At 44.5% G+C, this 25757-nt stretch overlaps 1 protein-coding gene across 1 annotated transcript in view; it reads left to right on the top strand.

The window, feature by feature from the left end:
• The window catches only part of MALT1 (MALT1 paracaspase), a 57938-nt gene extending 49982 nt beyond the window's left edge, over nucleotides 1–7956 (top strand). The window contains exons 16-18 of the mRNA XM_024754867.1: nucleotides 657–814; nucleotides 1938–2063; nucleotides 3079–7956. Of these exons, the coding sequence (XP_024610635.1) occupies nucleotides 657–814; nucleotides 1938–2063; nucleotides 3079–3519 (725 nt within the window). The 3' untranslated portion in view covers nucleotides 3520–7956. The remainder of the gene's footprint in view (nucleotides 1–656; nucleotides 815–1937; nucleotides 2064–3078) is intronic.
• Nucleotides 7957–25757: the final 17801 nt, after the last annotated feature.

The raw sequence follows: 25757 nt of genomic DNA, 5'->3' as shown, positions 1-25757 counted from the left end.
TTTGAATCCATGGGTGGGTGAGCAAGAGAAAGAAGGTGAGGCAGAAATCATCTGCAACTTAATCACCTCTGGTAATTCTATGTGATTTAGTGAAAAAGTAAGTTTAAAGTATTGGCTGAAATAATAGTTGGTTGAATCGTCTATGAATCCCAAGTATCTATGCTGTGGATACATTATTAGGTGATAACTGAAAATTAATTGTATTTGTTGAACTCCTATATAATGTCTTATTTTTCGTAACAGTCTGTTCTCTAAGATATATTTTTGGTAAATTAACACATTGAAGCACATTAAATAAAACTATTTTCATGAAGAGTAAGGAAACAGTGAAAATATATCTACAATTGTATGTATACTTTTGATTACCACTATAAAAACTATGTATGCAGAGGGACAAGAGCTGTAAGAAAATAGAAACAAAAGATACTTGCTTGACCGGTAGAATATTGCACCCTTTTTTTAAAGGGTGTGTGTGTGTGTGTGTGTGTGTGTGTGTGTGTGTGTGTGTGTGTCTTTAAACAATGTTACTTATATAACATTTTTAGGCAGCAGAAATAGCTCTAATTGTATTTTGCCTCATGAAGAACATTTGTTTGCCACTTAACATCAGAAAACTTACGAAGCATTCTTTAAATATTTATAAATTGTTTTTTCAGAACTTCCAGAGAGTATGTGTCTTAAGTTTCAATGTGGTGTTCAGATCCAATTAGGATTTGCAGCTGAGTTCTCCAACGTCATGATAATCTATACGAGTATAGTCCACAAACCACCTGACATATCAATGTGCGACGCCTATGTTACCGATTTTCCACTTGTAAGTCCTTTTCTTCTATTTAAAATATCATGATATATCCTCACTTACTAACAACTAAGTTTCTGAAAATTTAAAAGTTGATAAGTGTAAAGGCTATATATATATACATATATTTACACTTATAAAAATATTTGCATTTCAGTCGATAGTCGTAATATTTAAAAACTAATTGCCAAAATACCTTAAATTTGTTAAGTTTAGGAATGTCTGAAGTTCACCCAGAAAAGAAGGCTTTAATTTCCTTTACCCTAAATAGGATATCAAATGTGAAGGAATAAAATGTGCTATACATATGTCCAGAATAACTTCCTTTTAAAAACGTTTCCAAAAACGTTTCCAGAAAAAGTTACTACAACAGTGTAAGTCGTATTTGTCAAGCTATAGTAGCATATTGGAAGAATAGAAACCTAGTTCTTTCCAGAACATGTATTTCGTATTGGCCTACGGAAGCCACTAAACAATATCCCTCCTTCCTACGTAGTTGTAGTAAATGGAGGCGTAAGCACGGAGTAAGGCAAACAATCCAAAACATCTTTGCTTCTCCTTCATGGAGGACATTTGCTCAGTGTGACCCCCAGAATTAGACGGGTCTGTGCACCAGTCCCGGCAGCTCTGGACCCGGGTTGGCCCCCGGGCACTGGGCAGGCGGAGCCTGAGGGCTGCTCTCTATAGAGTCACAGAGTAGATCCCCTGCTCTCGACAGCCGTTGCCTCTAAAAGAAAAAAAGGAAAAGCTGCCTTTGGCATGTCTACTTATTCCTCTTAAACATACAAATCACATAAATCCCCCTGCACCTTCCCAAAAGTGATGTATGTGGAAGGAGAGAATCCAGGAATCTAACACTAGTGGGGCTCGAACTTAAAAGGAGACTTGAGGACACTTAGTAGTGTTTGTAGGAATAGTTTGAAAGTAACTGTCCTTTCAGAGCTAACTTAAGTGTATCGGTGAGCAATTTAGAATTGACTCTAGAATGTCATATTTTCATTGTATCTCTAGCCCTAGGTAAGGGATTATCTACTCTGACCACAGTTCATCAGAGAGCAGTACCTGTTAAGATGTTTTATGGTCAGATGATGTTGTGACTTCCATTGATTTCATTAATAACATTTGCTGATTTTCACAGGACCTAGATATTGACCCAAAAGATGCAAATAAAGGGACGCCCGAAGAAACTGGGAGCTATTTAGTATCAAAGGATCTCCCCAAGCATTGCCTCTATACTAGACTCAGCTCACTGCAAAAATTAAAGGTTATTACTTTTCCTGTCTATAACTACTAAGGGAAAACTTTATGAAAGTGAAAATGCATTTTTGCCTGTGAACCTTGGATTGGTCCATAGATGTGCTGCTGCTTGGCGTATTAAGTTGAAGTAGGGCTGTGCAGCAAGTCTCAGTGACCTTTTGCATGTTGTATCCTGTCCCTGATAATGGCCTGAGGATTGGTGTGTGAGAATGCAAGTAATTGCCCTCCACAGAGACAAAAAGCATAGTCTACTTGTAAATATCTTAGCATTTTCAGTTAAGCATTTCCTATTTCTGACTTTCTACAAAACTTAACAAATTAGAATTGGAATTTATTTTGATCTCTTTTCATCTCTCGTTGACCTTAAGTCAGAAACTACATGGTACATGGTCTATAGGGTTGAACTTTCTAACAGAACCAAATTCTTGCCAAACTGAGTTTTTATTTATAGCCAAAACCTGGGGAATGAAGTGAGCACTGTTGACGAGGACAGTCATAAACCTGCCGTTGCCCCGTCCGTGGCTAATCTACTTCCACTCTCCTTGTATCTTTGAACTTCTGTCCATTATCTGATTCAATTATACTTCTCCACCTATGGTTGTGATTATTCTGTAGTATTTTTAAAACAGCTAAACAAAATTTTGACCTAGATGTAAAGCCAGTTATTGTTTCATTAAAAGATTATTCCCCATCTCCAGTCATAGGGAAATATCGTTTCCCAAGCCCCACTGCTTGGAAAATACCTTTTCCCTGTTCATCAGGAATACAATACCAGATCTCTATGATTTTGACTATACTAATTCAAAGCATTGAATGAGGGAAAAGGAAGCTAATTCTAGCCGGCCTTTCTTAGTATAGGGAAGGTGTAAAGGATACCTTGAGGGTCTGGAACCTGGGAAACAGGAGTGAGACTGGGTTTTTGTTGTTGTTTGGTTTTGTCTGTATGTTGTGTGAATGAGAGTCTAAGATTGATATACTTTCAGGGTTGATGAACATAACAAACCTTTTCTTTTCCTTTTCAGGAACATCTAGTCTTCACAGTGTGTTTATCATATCAGTACTCAGGATTGGAAGATACTGTAGAGGAAAAGCAGGAAGTGAATGTCGGAAAACCTCTCATTGCTAAACTAGACATTCACCGAGGCTCCGGACGGAAGACTTGCTTCCAAACTTGTGTTATGTGTAACAGCCCTTACCAGAGCTCAACAGCTGTGTCCGTGGGAGCTGGCCATTATCGTTCATCCCAAGACTCATTCTGTGGTGTTTACCATTCACATCTTAGTAACTCAAGTAATGTGATGCCGTCAGATAGTTGTCGTTGCAGCCGGACTGCAGATGCGTTTATTTCAAGTCATCATACCCACCATTATTCATGTCAGTTTGGCAGAAGCAATGTGCCAGTAGAGACAACTGATGAAATACCATTCGGTTTCTCTGATGGGCTCAGAATTTCTGAAAAGTGACCTTTTTGTTTTTGAAAGTGATCATAATTAATAGATGTCTCATCCAACAGTACTTAACATAAAGTCAGGTATTGGGGAAAAGCAAATATATATACATGTGGAAAGAAAAAATTAGTAACAGCTGTTTCATGGCAAACTCAGGACTTTGAGATGCTGGAATTATATTATTTAACTACGGACTTCCTAAGATTCTGTGAATTGGTTGATTTGTTCTGTAAGTATGAAGTACGGATGTGTATATGTTTATGTGTATATAACAAAAGTGTTTTCATTTTGACCACTCTGAAGTCAGAACAGTGGGAATGGCATTACTGTAGAATAAGTCGTTGTATTTTTAGAGCCAGAAAATGTACCTTGGTGGTCATCAGGCTTAACCTAATTTTATCAGTGGGAGAAACAGATTGAGGCATCTTGTTTAAGTTAGAGCTGAGACCTCCAGGCTTCTATTCCAGTGTTTATTCCACTACATACTGCCTTCCTGACAGGTTCTGAGACAGGCAGTATTTTGGTAGATAGATTTAAAGATATATAAATATGGATATCTGTATATAATCTAGAAATGTATGGACTTTAGTTTGTGATTATAGGACTTTGCTGCAAGTGCCAGTTAAGAGGTTTGTATGTAAATCTTATGTATAACAGGCTGAAATTTCTTAAGGTCATGAAAGCACGTGAGAAGTGACAAGATGTTTGTCTATGTTAAAGCCCTAGACAGCAGGATAATTTTGCTACTGGATGACCTTGGTGGCTGTTTACCTGAATCTTACAGATATTGGACATGTCTTCCTTAATAAGGTATATTTTCTCATTTTATTGGCCTTAGGAGACAGTCACCTTTGGTTCTACCTAAAAGCAAATTTAAAAAGCAGCTGGCAATAAAAAGCTTGAATTAGTAATTTTAAAACATCCCACAAAGAAAATCCCAGGCCCAGATGTCTTCACTGCTGTATTCTACCAGACATTTTTTAAAGAAGTAGCACCAATCCTTTGCAACCTTCTTCCAAAAATAGGAGAACACTTCCCAACTCAATCTTTTGAGGCCAGTATTACCCTAATACAAAACCAAAGACATTGCAAGAAAACTACAGAGCAATATCTATTATGACTATAGACACAAAAAATCATCAACAAAATACTAGCAAAATATAAAAAGGGTCATACACCATGACCAAGTGAAATTTATCCCAGGAATGCAAGGTTGGTTTAACATCCAAAATTAAACATAATGTGTAAATTATCTTGTTATTCACAATAGTTATATTCTATAATGTCACTATGAATACTGAATTAGCGAATACAGAGCCATTGCTCCTAGGGGAAATGTGTGTGTTTTACACATATACGTATCTCAAATAGACTGTAACCTTAAATCCTAAAATCAGCTTATCCTGGTAGAGTCTATTTATTTTATAAGAGACAAAATGAGGTTCAGAAGTATTAAGTGACTTGCCTGAGGCCACCCAACTAATGGGCCAGACTTGGGATTCAGACACATCCAACTGGCCCCAGAGCCAGAGCTTCTTGCACTATACTGCCTTTCCCCATGCCTTCTCCATCCTCTGGTCATCTCTGCAGGAGAGCTGAAACAAGAAGGCAAAGCAGTGCCTTGTTTGACCTCAGCTGAGACCATGCACCTCAAGGAACTCAGTTTTTTTCACCCGTCTGCACATGTCCATGAATGGTCATAAAAGTGCTGCAAGTATTGACGTTAGGGTTATAAAAAATTTTAAATAAGTAAATTGGCAAATTTACAAACACAGAATCATGAATGAGGATCATGTTCCTAAAGATCAAAATTACCACATTGTCTTGTCTTAATGTATACAGAAAAAGCATTTGATAAAATTCAGCACCCTTTCATAATAAAAATACTCAAGAAACTAGAAATAAAAGGGGAACGTCCTCAGGATGATAAAGGGCATCTACCAAAAATACACACCTACTTAAACATCATACTTAATGGCGACAGACTGAATACTGACTGCTTTCCCCCTAAGATCAGAAATAAGACAAGGATTTTCATTCTCACCACTTCTATTCAACACTGTACTTGAGGCACTAGCCAGGGCGATTAGGCAAGAAAAAGAAAGGGCAACCATATTGGAAAAGAAGTAAGACTATATGTATTCAGAGATGACATGATCTTGTTGTATATAGAAAATTATAAGGAATTCATTTCAAAACTAATGAGTTCAACAGGTTGCAGGATAGATACAAAGATCACCATACAAAAATCAGTTTTATTTCTATACTAGCAATGGACATTCTAAAATTGAGATTTTTTTTTTACTCCTGTTTATAATAGCATTAGATGAATAAAACAAAACTACAGAACATTGTTGAAAGAAAGAAGATGTAAATAAATGGAAAGACATCTTTGTTGGTGGATTGGAAGACTTAACACTGTTTAGATGGCAATGCTCCCCAAATTGGTCTACAGATTCAATGCAATTCCCATCAAAATTCCAGCTGGCTTTTTTACAGAAATTGATAAGCTGATAAAATTCACATGGAAATGCAAGAAACCCACAATACCCAAAACAATCTTGAAAGAGAACAAAGTGGGAAGATTCACACTTAACCAATTTTAAAACTTATTACAAAGCTATAGTAATCAAAACAGGATAGACATTACAAAGGAATATAAAATATAACAGTCCAGAAATAAACCCATACATTTTATGATCAATTGATATTTGGTAAGGGTGCCAATACCATTCAATGAGGAAGAGTAGTCTTTTCAACAAATGATCCAAGGACAACTGGATAGCCACATGCTATCCAGTGGCTATCCCTGGATAGCCACTTATGGTATAAGGAAGGCTATCCCTTCCTTATACCATACACAAATTTTAACTCAAAATGGATCATACACCTAAATAAGAGCTAAAACTATAAAACTCTTACAGGAAAACATAGAAGTAAATCTTTGTGACCTTGGGCTAACCAACAGCTTAGATACAGCACCAAAAGTACAAACAAGGGGAAAAAAATAAATCGGACTTAATCAAAATGAACTTTTGTGCTTTAAAGGACACCATCAAGAAAGTAAAAAGACAACCCACAGAATGAGAGAAAATTTTTGAAAATCACATCTGATAAGGGGTTTGTATCTGGGATATATAAAGAACTCATAACTCATAATAATGAGCCTTTTATATGCTAGTGCTTAATTATGGTTTCTGTGGAGCGGTAACCAATGGACTTTCTGTGATGATGGAAATCTTGTATATCTTCACTCTCCAATATGATAACTTCTAGTCCCATGTGGTCACTGAGGAGTTGCAATATAGCTGGTGTGAGGAACTTTTTTTTAATTTTGGTTTTAATTTAAATAGCTACATATAGCTAGGGGCTTCCATATTTAACTGCGCAGCTGTAGAGAATGGGGCTAGAAGTTAGGTAGGGTAAAGGGACTTTTTGCCTTTCACCTTATATTTTTCTGTACATTTGAATTTTTAAACCAAGCATGTATTTATAATTTTAAAACATTAAAAAAATAAGAATGGTGCAGATTTTTCATCTTTTCCATCAGCCATGCTTTTATTTTACTTGAATCTCACACACCAGTTGCTTTGTAATATTAGCATAGGATTTTTTTTTTATATACATCAGTGGAATTTAGGAAAGGTAACCTATCCATACCAATGACAAAGTGAGGAAGAGATTAGGATAGTAAAGGCTCACTAAATCCAAAGCTAATACTTGATTCTAGAGAAGGTATTTTCTGGAAAGTAACTTTAAAAATTATAAAAATTATAAGTTACATGTTTTCTAATAAAAGAAAAATCAAACCTCAACACATGGGATCATTTGAATGTAAAACATTAAAGTGTTGTTCTTCCAGAGGTGAACAGGTAAATAGAGGTATAGCCTTAGGAAAGAAAGTCTTTAAAGAATACTGAAAAGGGGCATTTAGACCTTTTGTTTTCCCTTGATCTCCAAATCTAACTTGCACGTGAAGCAACAATGAAGTGGTCTCAGTAATCAATTTTTTTCAACTCGTCAAACTCAAGAAATTCAATTATGTATCCATAGCTCAGATAACTGAGATATTGACACATAGATCTGCACCAGTTCAGTGTCAGGATGAGATCTGATTTTTTTTTTTTTTAAGGCCCAATAAATTTTAAGTTGTTTCCTGTTGTTTAAACGTTCCCCTGGTATTTGTATGCTGTTGCTTTCAACTACCAACTGTTGCCAAAAACTCAGGATTTACACATTACTTTCATGTATTTCAACCTGTTTTTCTAGCTTAACATTGTGAATTTTATCCAGGCCCAACCACAATAAGTTTTCAATACTTGCCCTTGAATTATATGACATATTTCTCATATTGATAAGCTGTAAGAAAAATACACCCAGAAATAATGTTTGTATAAACGTAATTTTTTTTTTTCTGTTTGACAGCATTAAAAACATTTCAGCAGACACAAAGTTTGGCTTTCCTAAAGTCTGAGTCCGCTCCAAGTGGTGTGACTTAGAGTGTGTTATTTATCTTGTGTATGCTTTTTCTATTTCTTTATCTGTAAAATAGGGACGATGATATAATATCATAGGGTTTATAACACTTTACAGGGTTGGCAATACTCCAGAAATTCCCGTAAAGGGCCAGCCTTTTTAAAAGGATCATCATTCTCCATCTGGCATTCTCAAAATCGTACCAGTCCCTACACGGGGCGTAGTATCTGTTATTAAGGTACTTCCTACAATGCACTTTTCATAGTATTGGCAATGCATATTGGCTTCTAAAGTAAGTTGCAATTGAATTTTGTTCACTCCAAATTCACTTTGCAAAAAGTATGGAAATTGAACGTCCCCAGCCGTTAATGTTACATAAAGTACTTTACACGCAAAAACAATTTGATTAGCAGTGTTTCTAATTGGTGGGATTATTTGTCTCTGCTTACCTGTATTTTCCAGTTCTTATACAGAGAACAAGTATAGTTTTAAAATATATTGTTTAATATTCTGAGCATCAATAAATGTTTTTGATCACAATTTTTCATAAATGCAATCAAGTTTAAAAATGCAAAGGGTCTCATATAGGGTTTTTTTTGTAAATTTATTTATTTAGTTTTCGCTGCGTTGGGTCTTCATTGCTGCACACGGGCTTTCTCTAATTGTGGCGAGCAGAGGCTACTCCTTGTGGTGCGCGCGTGGGCTTCTCATTGCGGTGGCTTCTCTTGTTGCGGAGCAGAGGCTCTAAGTGCTCGAGCTTCAGTAATTGTGGCACACGGGGTCAGAAGTTGTGGCTCGTGGGTCTAGAGCGCAGGCTCAGTAGTTGTGGCACATGGGCTTAGTTGCTGTGCAGCATGTGGAATCTTCCCGGACCAGGGCTCGAAACTGTGTCCCCTACATTGGCAGGCAGATTCTTAACCACTGTGATACCAGGGAAGTTCTCTCATGTGGTTTTTGATGTCATAACTCATACATAGGTGCTTTTTTAAATTTTAAAATTGAGATGTTCCCAAACGCAAGAGAAAAGTTGCAAAACTAATACAAAGAATTCCCATATTCCCATCACCCTGATTCTCTAAATACTAACATTTTCCCATATCGTATCATTTTGTCTCAAATGTATATGTTTGTATGTATATTTATATACATATATGTATGACATTTTTTCCTGAGCTGTTCGGAAGTAACCCTTTAGCCCCTAAGCAAATACTTAGGTGTGTATTGCCTAAAAACAAAAACATACTTGGTAACACACTGTCAAGATGACACTTAGGATTCCAGAACCTCCCTCTGCTGTGGCCTGACCGCCAGGAACCGAGGGCTTATCTTGTTTGTCTCCCTTCCCTCAGGGATCACCATCCTGTGCTCCTGGTCCAGTATCTAAAGACTATTGTTTCTTGTATTTTGTCTGCTATTCTGGTTGTTTAAGATGGGACAGTACCTCTGGCCTTATCATTCCATCATGGCTAAGTGAACATTCGCAAATAATTTTTAAAACTAATCACATATTCAAAAATACTTTTGGATGAGTTTGCATATATTGCAAGAAACTATTACCAAACCAGGGTTCGTTGCTCAAAGCACAGCAAGTCAACCCTGAAACACCAAGGTCTGCAGCAGAGAAAGGGTTTCTTTGTAAGGCAGCCAAGCAAGGAGACGAGAGAACTAATCTCAAATCTGCCTCCTGAAAGGCAAGGGGCTTTTATGGGATAAAACTGAGGGAGAGTGGGGAAAGGTGATCTGAGACAAGAGAACGGTGAGGTAGTCGTCATTCTGTGCAGGTGCAACTAGGCTTCTTCACAGGAAGAGTGTTGAGAAAATGGTAGCACCAGCACCATCAGAGGGTAGAGTTCTCGGCTCTCTGATGTAAAAAGGTCACCAAGAGGACATTCACACACGCCCAGCTGGAGGGTCAGTGGCCCTAACCAGTCTTAAGCGGCTCGAGAGAGTACAGTTCCAGGAGGGCACAGTTACCCAGCCGGCAGCAACAGTTACCTGATTAGATTCAGAGACAGCTTCTTCAACAGGAGAATCAAAGTTCCCTGGACAGTGAGATCCATGAGTGGAGGACAGGGTTAGTCTTACTCATCGTGGTGCAAGGCACATAGTAGGTGCTCAAAAATAGGTCAAAGGAGTGGACATCCAACCAGTCTGTTCTTGGTCCCGTGTCCCTTTGCCGACAGAAGCAGGGAGGGTTCGTCCATCCCTTCAGAGTCTGGTTCTCGTCTAATTCTATCAAGACATTGATCTTCTGCCCGCTAACCTGCCCGAGGGTCCTGTGCTTTGGTTAATATGTACTTGCCACTAAACTAACTCTTCTTCACCGCTAATGACTTGGTGCTGTGTTGGCCTCAATCTTTAAAATCTTCCATTGAAATGGAAGCCACCTTGGTCTCTTTTGAGAAGTGTCTCTTGTTTTATCTATGAGCAAATGAGGTTCCCAATACAAACCCCAAAGAAGACATCAGCATGGTTGTAACATGGGCAACAGGCACTGAAGATGGGGGAACCGGGTTGTGAATTTACAACATGCAACCAAAGTGTTAAGTTTAAACACCTGTACTTTAAAGATGAAGGCAGTCAGAGGCAAGGTGGGACTGGGGAGGGGCAGGTGCAGATTAGAAATTCAGGAACCTCTTTTGATGGAGCCGTCAGAAATCAACTTTCCCCTTGTAGCTAGAAAAAGAATGATTCACAAAGAAGCTTCTGGAAAGCTGAAGTTATTGGGGGAAAGACTTTAAAAACAAGAAAGAAAATGTCTAGGACTCAATACAGTGATTTGGAGCTAGAAAGCAAAAATATACTGAGCTGGTATTTGTACTTGTGGCGAAGATTCACACATAGGACTTCTTGCATGCGTGAGCAAACGCATTCCCTTTATGCTTTTTCTCTGGCACTGATCATGTCTTCCTCATAAGCCCCCAGTCATGTAGCGGTTTGGGGGATGAGTGGAGAACAGTTCTCTCTCACTAAGCTGCCTCTGGTAGGTGGGTGGGGACTGGCTAGGCCCCGTGTCCCAGAAGGGAAGCGGGGAAACAGCTCCCGTCCTCACGGTTTCCCTCGGTTTGTTCTAACCCAACCCCGAAGTTAGGGGAACTCGAGTTGGGATTACTATGTGCCCCCATGAGCCCCGACTCCGTCAGCCGTTTTGTCCCAGCATCTGAGGGCCGGGTCCCCTCGTCCGCACCCTCACACACTCCCGATTTCCGATTGTGCAGGTAAGACTGTTCTAAGAAAAAGGAACTTAGAAAACTCAGTAAAGCCTGACTTTAAAGATTACTGCCCTGCTTAAATGAAAATAAAGCCAAACACCTGTTTTTTATGTTTGCTTTCCTCCGTACAACTCTAATCACCATCCCCATCTCATCCCTAAGGCACCCCCCTCCCCCCAGGCCCAAGATGCTTTGGAAGAAAATTGAGGCAGAAGTGGAGAGACAAGAATTTTTTCTGGTAATTCCCTGTACCCACCGTTGGCAACTAAGGCTTCTTCCTAGGACTTCGGAAATAAATTACTACAAACTGGTTAACTTAAAACAACACATTCTCAGTTCTGGAAGCCAAAAGTCTAAAATCAGGGTGTCCCCAGGGCCACACCCCATTTTGGGGCTCTAGGAAATAATCTTTCCTTATCTTTTGACCTCAACTACCAACATCTGCAAGGACCTTAGTTCCTCTCACGTTCTGAGGTTCCAGGTGCATATGAACTTGGGGGATGCTTTTCAATCCACTACAGCAACCCACTTTTCCCCAGGCTCCCCCTCTGGCCCTCCTTCCCCGCAGCCTGCTATCAACGGAGGGTAAAACTCAGTACAACGGGGAGTCTGTCCCTTGCCACCGCTCCGCTTTTGCTACTGAACCAAATTCCCTTGCCCAAAGCCCAAGCAGCCATAAACACCCAGACCCCAGTTTGTGGAAGTCTCTCCGTGACGCAGCCTAGCGACCAGACCACAGAACAAGCCTCAGAGCTGCCTCGCCGGAGGCCAGAGGCTCAGGGTATTTATGAGATTGAAGCAGGACGGTCTCAGGCATGGGGAGGGTGGGGAAGGGTGATTGGAAATAAGAAAAAGGTGAGGCAGTTGCTCTCTCCACGTTCAAAAATGGAGGCTCTTCGCACGATCTGAGGGTGGAGTTTTCGGCCCTCTGACGTCAAAAGGTCACTGAGCGGACACTCGCGCATGCCCAGTTGGAGGGTGGATGGTCCTAACCAGTCTCAACCAGCTCAGCTCCAACTAGACACAGCTGACTCCAAGTTCCTGGAGAACATCTTATTGTTTACGCTACGTGCTGTTTGGAGGACATACAAGTTCTTGTAGCAAGCACTAAAGCAAGCTTGATAGTGAAGAAAGGTTCCAAGTGTAATGGATCTAACTAATGATTACCCTCAGTTTCAAAATTCACACCTTTCTGAGCAAACTATTTCCCTTCCTATTCACTATCCCACCCCAAAACTGACTTTTTAAAAGGCAATTTGCATCTACTATTTTAGTAGCATCAATATTATTGAATGAAGACATGGGAGCATAAATATTTATGCAAAGGAAGGAAAAAGTCTTTGGAGTGGGATGTGCCACTTTCTGTGTGCTGGGTACAAATGTTTTACACACAGCATCTCATTTAACTCTCAACATCTTTGCAATTTATAGATGAGGAAACAAATTGTTAGGCTGACCCAAGATCTCTCAATTCACCTGGAGAGCCCCACTGGCAAGTGGCAAGGGCAGGTTGACTCAGACCCAGAACACAGCCCATTGTTTTCTCCACTATGCCGCTGCTTATTACCCAGTAATGAAGAGATACACAATCCTTGTTGAATAATAAATGTGGAATCAATGCAAAAGTGGGCTAACGTTAAATGACATTAAATGTTCACATTTGATGGAGTATTAAATATCGTGTCAAAGATACAAATCTTTGTTTGAATGAAGCTTGCAAGAAACCATCCTACTTGGAAAACAGAAGGAATGGCATCTTGAATCTTATAAACTTGATTTTGGTGTTTTTCTAACACAGCAGAGAAAGAGCCAAGTACGATTTTTGATGACATGTGTGTTAACAGAGTGGCTTAATATTTCACTCTTCTAAGAACATGAAAAGTAATTTCTAAATATTGACACATTATTCTTAAAAGAGAAGGTAATTTACCATCTCTGTGTGAAAGTCACAGGTCACACTCCAAAACTTTCCTAAGAAGTTGACCTAAATTCAGAAATGTTGCTGTTTTATGCTCAATAAAGTCTGACAGGGAAAGGTGTTAAAAAGAATATTTGTTTAAAGTATTTTCATTAGCTTTAGTTTTACCACATTCGACTTTGTGTAGAATGGTCATTTTTCTATTATGAAGATTTAGTGCCTTCCCCAAAGACCAATCATTTTTATAATATACATCTTCTACGAACACCTATCCCCTTTGCTGCCACGCTTGGGTTCCAACATCACTCTCTGACCTCAGGATCCTCTGTCCTGTGCTCAGCTTGAGTAAGTGGCTTTGTCTCCCTTCCCAACGACCTGCCATAATGGTGGACGTCACATCTGAGTCCATTGCCTTTCAAACTATTCAGAGTAGCTTCTCTCTGGAAGGGTGGGATTGGGGCTCCCCACCTCTGTTTCATCTGGAGCAGCTCTGCTTTTATCTATTTTACATGCTGCCTTTCCAGGTAAGCTTTGGTTTGCATAAAAAGTTTCTCAGCCAGAAACAATGGATCTAGTCTCTGCTCACTAGATCCCACCATTGCTGGGGGATCCTCCCCTCACACACAGCTAGGTGACCCCGCCCCCATAAGTTAGGTGACCTGAGGCAGACTACAGAGCTGAGAAAGAAGGGGAAGAAGAAAATCCCATGGAGCTGCAAGGGCTTCCAGCCTCCCCGTCAAGGGGAGGAGGTCAGTGGGCAGTCAGTCTGAGCCGCTGATGACAAGTACAGGCCGAGGAGCAGGTATTGACCGCGAGTTTTGGCAAACAGCACAAAACTTGGCCCTGAAATCACCTTTGTCATTCAAGATGTGGCTTCCTGGTAGGTGTTATTAACAAGGCAAGACACCATCTGATAACCTTCCCACTGGAATCAGTTATTGCTAACTAGGTATTAAGTTTCTTAATACCGGATTTTATACTTTGGAGTCACCTGACCTTGTTGTGATCCCAGGAACTATACGGTTTCGGAGCATGCAGTGGCATTCCCACCAGCAGGGCAAAGTGTGCTTGTTGGGGGAGGCCAGGTGGGCGACACGCCAGTGTCAGCCCGCCTGTACGCGCCCTGCCTGGAAGCACACCTGTGTAGAAAGGACAAAGCATTTTGTAAGCATGATAGGAACCAGGGGAGGCGCTGTAAAGAATCCAGTGGTTAAGGACGCCAGGCTGAGCTGACCCAAACACCCATCTCATTAGCCAACCTTGCCAATGAGCCTGGATGCTTCAAGAGTCCCTGTCCCAGGGCTTCCCTGGTGGCGCAGTGGTTGAGAGTCCGCCTGCCGATGAAGGGGACACGGGTTTGTGCCCTGGTCCGGGACTATCCCACGTGCCGCGGAGCGGCTGGGCCCATGAGCCATGGCCGCTGAGCCTGCGTGTCCGGAGCCTGTGCTCCGCAACGGGAGAGGCCACAACAGTGAGAGTCCCTGTCCGCAGTACCTGCGTCTGCTACCAACGCCCCTTTCTGACAGAGGATCTTCTTCAGCGGTAGGAACACCCAGTCAGCTTGAGACTCGCCTTGCTGGTCTGGGAGCCATTCTAGCCACACCCACTGACCTCACACATCTCAGGTCTGACCCATGAAGTGTCAATATCTTGGTGCGACTCTCAGGACTACCTTTTCCCTCATTTTCATGCCCTGGACCCTTGTTGGCAGATGTGACCAACATGGGTGACCAAGGCACATGTCGGAGCTGGCCAGCAGAGAGGGCCAGTGGCTGCAGAAACTGTAGTAAGATAGCACTGATTTGTCCATAGACTGAAAAGAATGTCACCAAGTAATACAGTGAGGAAGGGGAAGGAGGCTGACCAGTCCCCACTGGTGAGCAACGAGGGAAGGGAGGTCTGTTTCCGGCAGGGCCACAGGGGCAGCTGGCTTCCAAAAAGCCTCTTTAAAGGGACACGATTAGGGTCGGCCCATACTGCGTGGGAGCTCTCTGACCAGATGCCTTAGGCCTGGGGTCACCAGAGCCCCGCTCCCTAGATCTATCCCCAGAAATGCAATCTAAGTGAGGACAGCAGGGCTGTGAGGGACAGAAGGGACATTGCAGGACCTACTCCTCCAAGCTTCACATCTGGTCCAAAGAGTATGCAAACGTGCCCGAGGTCAATGCTGCTGCCTGAGTCTGCGGAAGCTATGGTGCCCGGGGCTCTTAAGTGGGAAGACTGGGGGTCTCCAGAATCCCCTTTAGGAATTGGTTATACGCCTTGCCCTCGTGGATGACCAGCCGGGAGCCGGAGTAGAAGTGGGAGGACCCCTGCCGCTCCAGCACTGCCCGAGCTCAGCCAGCTTCCTAAGCAAAGGGCCCCCGGGCGCACAGCGCAGGTGCCGCCTGCTGTGGAAGAACCAGAAAGGCACCTCCTTGAAGCTCTGCACCCACAGCTTCTGCCTGTGGTACTTGTTCATGAACACGAGCTGCCGTGGCCCGCCAGGTACACCTGCACACCACCCTGATGCAAGCCGATGAGTGCAGGTGTGCTCTGCTGGCAACCGTGGATCTGGGTGGCTGCCTTCTGTCCTGAAGTATCATCTCCATGCTGGCACAGACGCATCTTGAAACCCAGGATACCAGGCACCTCGTAGGGGGAAGGCAGTTCCGCAGGAGGACAAATGAGTACTGGATCCCACGTTTTGCATCCTCTGTCACTCTCTGTAACTGACGCTGGTGACATGTCATGTTCCAGGGTTACAGTGTTTAAGCTGGGAAGCCAGAGGCAGTCCCACTTTTCTCTACACTGTAGTACAAAACTTCAGATTTCCTTAGCCACTCAGATTCTTCTAACTGCAGGAATCTTCCTGGTAGAAACGTGATCCTACCAAGAAGAGGCAGCATAAAACTAAGAGGCCGGGGATTAAAAGGGCAGCTCCCCTGGGTCTGAAGCCCAGCTCTGCAGCTCACCTCTTTTTTTTTTTTTTTTAAAGATTTTTTTTTGATGTGGACCATTTTTAAAGTCTTTATTGAATTTGTTACAATATTGCTTCTGTATTTTGTTGTTGTTTTTCTTGTTTTGTTTTTTCTGCGATACGCGGACCTCTCACTGTTGTGGCCTCTCCTGTTGCAGGGCACAGGCTCCGGACGCGCAGGCTCAGCGGCCATGGCTCACGGGCCCAGCCACTCCGCGGCATGTGGGATCTTCCCGGACCAGTGCACGAACCCATGTCCCCTGCATCGGCAGGCAGACTCTCAACCACTGTGCCACCAGGGAAGCCCTCCTTAACTCTTAAGTGCTCAAATCCCAACTCTTTATACCTGAAACTGTCGTTGTCAAAGTTACCAATGGTTTCTATTTGGTCAAATTCAATGAATAATTGCGTGTTGTCAGCCCTGAAGACGCCCCCTAAGTAGGTCCTCTTCATCCTACCGCCCCCTTGGTTATGTTCCTCGCACTTTCTTCAGTTTGTAAATGTAGAATTGTCAACCTACTTTTTGTCTTTTTCTTCTAGACCCTAAGCTTTGAGGGCAGGGACTGTGTGTGCCCGACCCCTGACACAGTGCCTGGCACACAGAGGGCACTTAGTGGATGTGTACTGAGTGAATACGTGAATGAATACGCAAGAGAATTCAAAATCGTTCTTTTTAAATAAAGCTGGTGAAAACAGAGTTCCTGAACCAGAGAAACACTCCACTTCAAATACTTCTTCCAAATGGCACAGTTTCAAAATACCAAGTTGTAGGTGGAATCTCTGATGTCCACTATCTCTGTTAAGAAATCTGCTGCCAGGACTTCCCTGGTGGTCCAGTGGCTAAGACTCCACGCTCCCAATGCAGGGGGCCCGGGTTTGATCCCTGGTCAGGGAACTAGATCCCACATACTGCAACTAGGACTTCGCATGCCACAACTAAAGATCCCACATGCCGCAACAAAGATCCCGCGTGCCACAACCAAGACCCAACGCAGCCAAATAAATAAATATTTTTAAATATATATATATATATTTTTTTTATATATCTAAGGTTGCTGGATAATTTGCTCAGATGAATATTCAGGCAATCAGATAGATAATAGGAGTTGGAGTCAAAGGGACAACTTTGCCAAGATTTTCAACAAATAATAATAACCAACACCATTCCCTGGCAGTCCAATGGTTAAGATTTCGCCTTCCAATACAGGAGGTGTGGGTTCAATCCCTGGTCAGGGAGCTAAGATCCCACATGCCTCACAAACAAACAAACAAACAAACAAACCGGGGGCTTCCCTGGTGGTGCAGTGGTTAAGAATCTGCCTGCCAATACAGTGGGCACCGGTTTGAGCCCTGGTCCGGGAAGATCCCACATGCCATGGAGCAACTAAGCCCGTGTGCCACAACTACTGAGACTGCGCTCTAGAGCCCGTAACAGCTACTGAGCCCACGAGCCACAACTACTGAAGCCCATGCGCCTAGAGCCCTGTGCTCCGCAACAAGAGAAGCCACCGCAATGAGAAGCCCGTGCACCGCAATGAAGAGCAGCCCCTGCTCACCGAGACTAGAGAAAGCCCGTGCACAACAACAGAGACCCAACGCAGCCAAAAATAAATAAATAAATTCATAATAAAAAAAACATAAAACAGAAGCAATATTGTAACAAATTCAATAAAGACTTTAAAAATGGTCCACATCAAAAAAACATCTTTAAGAAAACAATAAGCAACACGTATAAGGTGCCTACTATGTGCTTTACACGGATTCTATCATTCACCTTAACGACAGCCCTACGAAGCGTACTATTACTATTATCGTCCCCATTTTATAGAGGAGGAAGTTGAGGCAGAGCGGTAACGCGCCCAAGGTCAGCTAGCAAATAGTGCAGCTGGTCTAGGAATCCGGGCTGTTTGGCAGCAGAGACTATGCTGCCTCTTGTTTGAATGAAAAGATGCTTCCAGAGGAGGTAATGTTGGTGTGAAACCCGGAAAGGAAGGGCAGGGTCCAGATCGTGATGCACGTTGTATTCCACGCTGTTTTGTAATCACCCTCTCGGCAATTGGCAGACTTTGAAGGAGGTCAGACAAGGGCGTGACAGCATCACCTTAACAACATTCTGGAAATTCAGTCTGGCTGCAGGGTCAGGCGGGAATGGCCTAGGGCAGGCAAGCTTTTCAGAGACTCTTGCAACAAGGGGGGACTGGGCAGCGCATCCAGAACTCTGTTTTGGAAAGGAAATGGGGGAACAGCAATGACAAAGACGAGCCCAGGACAGGGCACACCCTAGAGGAGCAAGCAGGGCGAGGCACACCCCTCAGGGGGTTAGGAGCCAGAGCCCGCCCCCGGGGGGCTGCGGGGAGAGCTGAAGCTCACCTGGCCTGGAGGGGAGAGCGCCCAGTCGTGCTCGCCTGGAGCTGGCTTGCTGGTGGTGATGCACCCTCACAGCGGGCTCCGTGAGAAACTGGGGCCCTGGGGAAATTCGAGGCCCCCGTTTCAGTACTGCAGGTCCGCACGGGCCTCCTGGGCCTCCTGGGCCTGCCTGGCTCTCTGGGCCAGGCCTTGCCTTGTGTTTCCTTTTCTCGAGTCCTGGTGGTCATGAGCTGGGATTCCCAGCAGAGGGCAGTAGAGGCTCATTTGTCCTTGGCTCTGGGTCTGGGTTTTTTTTACAGCCCGGGAGCTTGCACACCCTCCGGGCCTCCCCCTCCAACCCAGGGCACAGAGAAGGCCGGGAGCCTCGGAAAAGGCTGCCTGAGCAGCCAAGCCACGATGAGGTCTTGTAAGTAGCCACTGCCTCCTCCTCTCCTGACCTCTCACCCCATGACCCTGGTGCCCAAAAGCCCAGAGAAACGGTAAGAAGCACTGCTCCTGGGTGGGGCCTTGGACACCGACCGGGCCTCCTCTCAGGGAGGCACCTGCTTTGAGGAACAGTCAACAAGGGCCCCTCTGGGGATGGGTCAGGGCACAGGAGCCACAGGACTTAAGAGTCCCAGCTGCCCTCTGAGTCCTACCCACACAGCGAGAGAAAACGCCAGGATTGCAGAAGACACCCCAGAAGCCGCCACCCTGGACTTGAGCCTCACGGAACTGGGTGTCAGATCATGAACGAAGGCCCTCAGATCCCTCCCAGTCCAGTCTGTTCTTTTCTTTAAATTACTTGTAACTGTGGTCAAACATCCCTAAACCTAAAATTTACCATCTTAACCATTTTAAGTGTACAGTTCAGAACTGTTAAGGGCAAGCATCTTGTTCCCACTCTAGATTTCAATCGTGATTTTCCATATATAGAACCCGAAGCACAAATACAGTGAACCTCAAAGAAAAGGCAGGGACCTGGAGAATGATTTTGCTGAGAAAAATACAGAAGGAATTCCAAGGTGGGCCTGAGAGGTTTCTCAGGCTATTAGGCACCCACAAAGTTTCCAGACCCCTCTACCCCGAGGGGCTGGGTGCAGATATCCTGCCCATCTCAATCATATCTGCCCCCAGGCCTTCCCCAGACATCGGCCGGACAGAATCTGCAGCCCATCTGGAAGCGGTAGAGAGCACCCGCAAAGGGATCCCTGCCCACGTTCAGAAACAGGACCGAAGGTTATTCAAAATCCTCTCAAACATCGCTTTGAAAATAATCTGTACAGCATGTAAATGGAATGTCAATGTCATTTTAAGCAATAAAATACCTTCAGGTGTTTGGCCTTTGATAAGCTACAAAGCTGAGCAAAACAGAACTTGAACCCCTAATAATAATAACGGCTGGTATTTAAACAGCTCCTAGGAGCCTGGCACGATGCCAACTACTTTCCTCATTCAGGCTTTTGCAATGGAGGTGCTATTTGTTGTGCCCATTTTACAGAGGAGGAAACTGAAGCCCCCCAGAGCTAGCTGACTTGCTCAAGGTCACAGAGGAAGGAAATGGTGGAGCCTGGATTTGGACCCTGCAGACTAGCTCCAGGTCGTGGCCTAATGACCATGCCCTTGCCTGACATGCTGGGGCCGGGGCGCAGTGACAGACTGTGGGAGTTCCCAGCCCCAGGAAAGCCAGGAGTGGGTGGAAGGGTGAGTTCCCCATCTTTGAACAACGTCAGAGTCACCAGTCCTGATGAGCTAGAATTGCCCTAAATCTTTCCATTTTAATTGGTGACTTTTCACGTAAAAGCTTTAACGGGGGCATTCACAGACATGCTCATGAGCCACACCCCCTCTTTCCACCACACGCCCTCAGTTCTGGTCTTAGTGCAAAAAGAAACAACAAATGTCACCAAAGTACCTGAGAACGTCCGGAATGTTTGAACACTTCAGCAGGAAAACCTTCCTCGGCCCGTCCCTTCTTCCCCTTCATCCTTGGCTTTGCTGCCGGCTCTGTAAGAGATTTGAACCTGAGAGCACCTGGCCAGGAAGTTGCGTTATCCCTTGATCTGAAAGAGCCGAAAGAAAAAGTAGAACAAAAAATATCGAATGGTTTTCTATTTGCCCGTACTTGGTTTTTTGGAATGTATTTTCGCTCTTATATCTCGAGCTAGTGGTAGGTGGGGAAAAAAGGTTTGAGAATAATATTCCCGTGCACCAGGCAGCTGAGCACACCGTGAGTTTAATTAACCTCTCCTTCCTTTGGCTCCGCATCTGACCTTCCCTCTCAACCTGTACCCACTTCATTGTCATGGGGAGAGGGTGTGGGGAGGGACCCAGCAGCTACTCTAATTGGTGAGAACCTACGTCTATTTATTATCACCTAGCTGCACTCACAGAACAAAAAAAATACAGCCTTCCGTGCCCAGCGTTGATTGATCTGTAGTGGAGGCATTTATGAACACACTCTTTCCATTTTCCCTGTGTTATCTGTTCATTATCTTTTGTAATGGAGGCCTGCTTTCACGTGTAGGTACAAGTAGGTGATGGTTGAACGCACTTTGGGATGTAAGTATTTCAACAGACACTGGGTACTAAAAAAACATAATCCTAAACGATAAGAGCCCTGCCTGCTGTCTTCTGTGGGCTGTGTCTGCAACCGATCCTTTCAATATTTGTCGTTTCGTTCTTCCACGTACCGTCAGTGCTCCTTCTGCCAAATGCAGCTGCATTCGGTGGCTTTTAGAATTCTTGCAGTCCCTCTTCCCAATCAGTGGTGCATGCGTCTATTAACTCTCTCCCACGCTTCCTCAGCCATCCTTCAAATGAAACGAGCACCCTCTCTCCTGCTCCAGGTCCCCTCCGAGTCTCTTGCCAGGAAGTGCCTCCAGGGAGGTACTTCGTCGCAGGAATTATCAGCTAAAACGAACTATTTCTGGCTTTATCAGCAGAGAGAATAGGATGAGAATCCTACTGCGGGAGGGGAGATTTCTTTTGGGATTTTCTCTCCCCGTCCTGTTGGACCAACTTAAACATCATTTCTGTTTCTTTAAACCAGGGTTTCTCAGTCATGACACGATTGAAACTTGGGGCTAGATAATTCTTTGTGGTCAGGAGCTGTGAACTGTGGATTATTTAGCAGCATCCCTGACCGCAGCCCCCTAGATGCCAGTAGACCACCCTCCAGTTACCTCCACAGTGGTGACAACCAGACATTGCCAAACGTCCTCTGGGGGCGAAATTGCCCCCTCCCCAATTGAGAATCACTGATCTAGTGGTTAGAAGCTGAAGACACCGTAAAACATCCTACAACACACAGGACAGCCCTCCAACAAAGAATTATCTGGCTCCAGATGTTAACAGCGCTGAGGCTGAGAAACCCTCAAACTGCCCTGATTGATCCAGCGTTAGTCAAGTCTGCCATGTTTTGCCACTTAACCAATTCCTATCTGATACATCGCTCATTAAGATTGTTCTCCCTGGTACAACCAAAGGATTGAAAGAGCTCTGTAAACAGTACAAGCTTGGAAGAGGGAAAGTGTGCTTATCCTAAACTTGGGGCTATCCAAAACTTTGTAGATGGGGCTAACCCCTTGGAAGGGAAAGGACAGCAGGAATCGAGGCTCGAGAGGATTGGCCGGCAGGGCTGGGGGAGTGATGGTCATTGTAACCTCAGCAGTGACACAAGAGACTGTGGTTTGTGGACAGCCTCCCACTGGGGACTCCAAAGCCTCAATACTGAGAGAGAAAGGCGGCAGTCAGTCTGCTGTGCTCAGGGCTGTGTGTTCAGCTGTGGTGCAGGGAGGGTCAGAGGCGCCTGCGTACTCTGGAGCCAGATCAAGTCCTAGAAGCTCCCACAAGATCTGACAACAGGACAGAAGACTTGTGCCCATCTGGGAGGTTCTGGGCCACATGGATGCCAACTCATTGTCTTACTCTCTGGGCAAGGTGTGGCGCCACTCCTTTTGAATGGCGCTGACTGGGGGATTTCTTGAAGGTGTTCTGAAACCAGCTTTCTCCACTGACAATTCTTTTTTTTTTTTTTTTTTTTTTGCGGTCCGCGGGCCTCTCACTGTTGTGGCCTCTCCCGTTGCGGAGCACAGGCTCCGGACGCGCAGGCTCAGCGGCCATGGCTCACGGGCCCAGCTGCTCCGCGGCATGTGGGATCTTCCCGGACCGGGGCACGAACCCGTGTCCCCTGCATCGGCAGGCGGACTCTCAACCACTGCGCCACCAGGGAAGCCCTCCACTGAGAATTCTTACCTTGAACCTGGTTCCCTTGCAAAGCAGAAGGAAATTTGATATGTGGCTCCCATCAAGACTCCTCCTACTAATCCAATGCCAGGAACAGTCTCGCCAGAGACAGTCCAAAAGGACTCAATGTGCTTTGGTTATAAAATCTCTTTTCCATTCTCCACAACTGCTGTGACCAAGGGCATCTCCCTATCAACCTGTGGGGCCTGCTTGGTGGGTGGCTAGACTTTAAAGGACTTTCTCTGCTTTCCAGAGGAAGAAATTTGTACAGCTCTAGGGTGTCACCACCCCTAGCTCAGGAGAGCCCCAGGTGTGACCTCCCTTTGCCCCCAAGGTGGGGGACATGTGGAGAAGCACACTTCCCATCTGCACATTTCAGAACCGCAATGGACAACTCGTGGGTGAAACAGTCCACGGCCCTTGGAAGTTGATGTTATGGGAAGATTTCTATATTATAGAAGTTCCTCTTCAAAATATCATTCAGTCTCTCTGCCCTGATTTCCCAGCATGGGAGGCAGAATAACGGCCCCCAAAAATACCCACATCCTAATCCCCAGGACCTGGGAATGCTACCCTACATGGCAAGAGGGATTTTGCAGAAGTGATTAACAATCTTGAGATGGAGAGATTATCCTGCATTACGTGGGTGAGCCAACGTCATCACAAGGATTCTTATAACAGGAACATAGGGAGAGCTAGAGACAAAAGGAAAAGGCCATGTGATGATGGAGCAGACACTGACAGATGCTCTTTGAAGGTGGAGGAAGAGGCAACAAGCCAAGGAACCCAGGTGGCCAGTAGAAGCTAAAAAAGGCAAGGAAATGGATTCTCCCCGGAAGCCTCCTGCAAGCCCACCTGATGCCCCTTTAGCACTCCTCTCTGCGTCCTCCCCTTGGAGGCTCTCTTGCTACTTACTTTCACCTGATTCACCCATATTCAAATGTTGGGGAGGAGAAGGGACAACGTGAGGCCTCCACTCTCCTTCCTGTTATCCTGCTCCCGGCTCATCCGGAACTATTTTTCAGAGCTTTATTCCTTCCCCACCTTGGGGTAAAGAAGGAGTCTCCCTTACCTAGAACTTACAGTACAAAACCACGTTTTTTACAGGGGAGTTTTACTGCTCCAGACTTGCGGGCGGGGGGCGCATATCGAAGAACTGTTTGTTCCCTGCCCTGACTCTACTGCCATATTACTCCGATTAATGGTTCGTCCGTGTTCCCTTTTCTGGCCAGCCATTTCCAGGGCATCTTGCGAAGATTCATGAGTTAGCATTTGGAAAGAACTCTTTGAACTCCTACATAAACAAAAAATCTCACAGCTGGAAATCCTGATGCCTTTTAATGAGTCCTTATAAAATCCCAAAGCACTTAAAAATTCATGTTGCTCCCTAGAAATAGCTTTCAGTTCTATACATACATGTAGTTCCATACATATCAGGTACATTCAGAGCTGCTGTTACAGAACACTTACGAGGTACCAGGCGGTGAGTTAAGCTCACCGTGCACACGATCTCGTTGATTTAGGGAGATAAGATCACCTGTGACCTGGGCTGTCTGAGTTCCTGGGAGGAAAACAAAGTCCCACAGGTATGTTTGCATCCACCCTGATGTCACCAGCTCCTGTGCACAGAGCCTGGTACAGGGTAGGAACTCGGTGAGGCAAATGGATGGCATTTCTTTTAATTATAGCAAAGTGAAATGAGCCATTACCGGAGAGACCAAGCTTAGGTCAGAGAAGCAGAAATTGATGATATTGATAATACAGGGTTCTCTGCTCTTCTGGTAATGTACAGATTAAAAAAATGCACCGTGGCTGGAATCAATTCCTGAAATCAATACCTTCTTCACTGATCCCTGCTCCTCAAGCCTGCTGCTTCTTTCCCAAATAAGCACAAGGCCAGGGCCTTAAGACACTAAGGACACGGCCTTCTGTTTGGGAGCTGTTTTCTGGGTATTGTCTCTCTCGCGCCAAGTACCACCGGGAATGCTGCAAAGCGCTTCTCAGAAGTACCTTTATGTCTTGGCTCATTTTCCAAGAAAAGGACAAGAGGGACAAGGGAGACTTTCGACTGTGGGAAACCAGAGTAAATAAGTATGGAATAACACAACTTGTGTTATTCTTCAGTGAAAGTTTAGAGGAGTCTTTCATGTAAATGGCCACCAGGGGGCACTGTTATTCTCTAAAAATGCTGCTGGAGGGAGGGGGTAGTGTGTGTTGTGACATATATGCACACACGTGTGTTGGAGTGAGAGACAACTTGCCTCTCATCCACTCCCCTCCACTCAGCCAGGTAGCCAACCCCTCCCTTGACTTCCACCATCTACTCACACTCTCTCCTCCATCATCCCTCTTTCCCATTCTTGGTCAGAAAGGAGCAGAGAGGAGCAAGAAAACCCAGCAAGATCATGAAACCAATATCGAATCAAAAGATATTCCCCAGGACGCCTCGGGAAAAACACCGAGGTGCCGTGCCTCTCGCCTTTGTTACCCCATCCCCTTTCTGTGCCCCCGCCCCCATGCCTCCCCAGCTCCTGACGGTGATGCTTCATTGCTTTGCAAGAAGATGGTCCCATCACCCTGGGAAGATGCTTGTAGGCATCTTCCTTTGAAAAGAGAACTCTGAACAGAGTGAAGACCTCAGGAGAATAATTCTTAATGATGGCTCTTCGGATACACTTCATGTCAGACCATCTGGATCTAGAGGATACGCTGCAGGGAATTTTCCTTTTCCCCTAAAATTACACGAGCATGGGAACAGCCATCTCCTCCGTCTTTGTTTCAAGTAGTTCTCCTCGGAGGCTTTAAAACTCCAGCCTTGCCAGAGAACCTGGGCAGTACAGTCAGGACCGCGAGCCCTAGTGGAGCTGCAAAAACACCCCTGTTCATTGATCTTTCTCCACCCTGCTTAATAGGCATTAAAAGCTGTGCACTGAAGGACTGCCTCCAGCTGATTTCAAATGCATTGACATAATGGACTTGTCTTCACAGAACAAACCTCTGGGGACTCAGGCTAGGCAGACCATTTATAATACTGTCATGATGCAGGAGAGACCGCGGATGTTTGGAGAGAGCCTGTATGTTGCTGAGTGTTTTG

Source organism: Neophocaena asiaeorientalis, unplaced genomic scaffold, assembly GCF_003031525.2.
Source record: "Neophocaena asiaeorientalis asiaeorientalis breed wild unplaced genomic scaffold, Neophocaena_asiaeorientalis_V1.1 scaffold124, whole genome shotgun sequence".
Lineage (NCBI taxonomy): Eukaryota > Metazoa > Chordata > Mammalia > Artiodactyla > Phocoenidae > Neophocaena > Neophocaena asiaeorientalis.
This window is presented reverse-complemented; position numbering and strand designations above follow the sequence as displayed.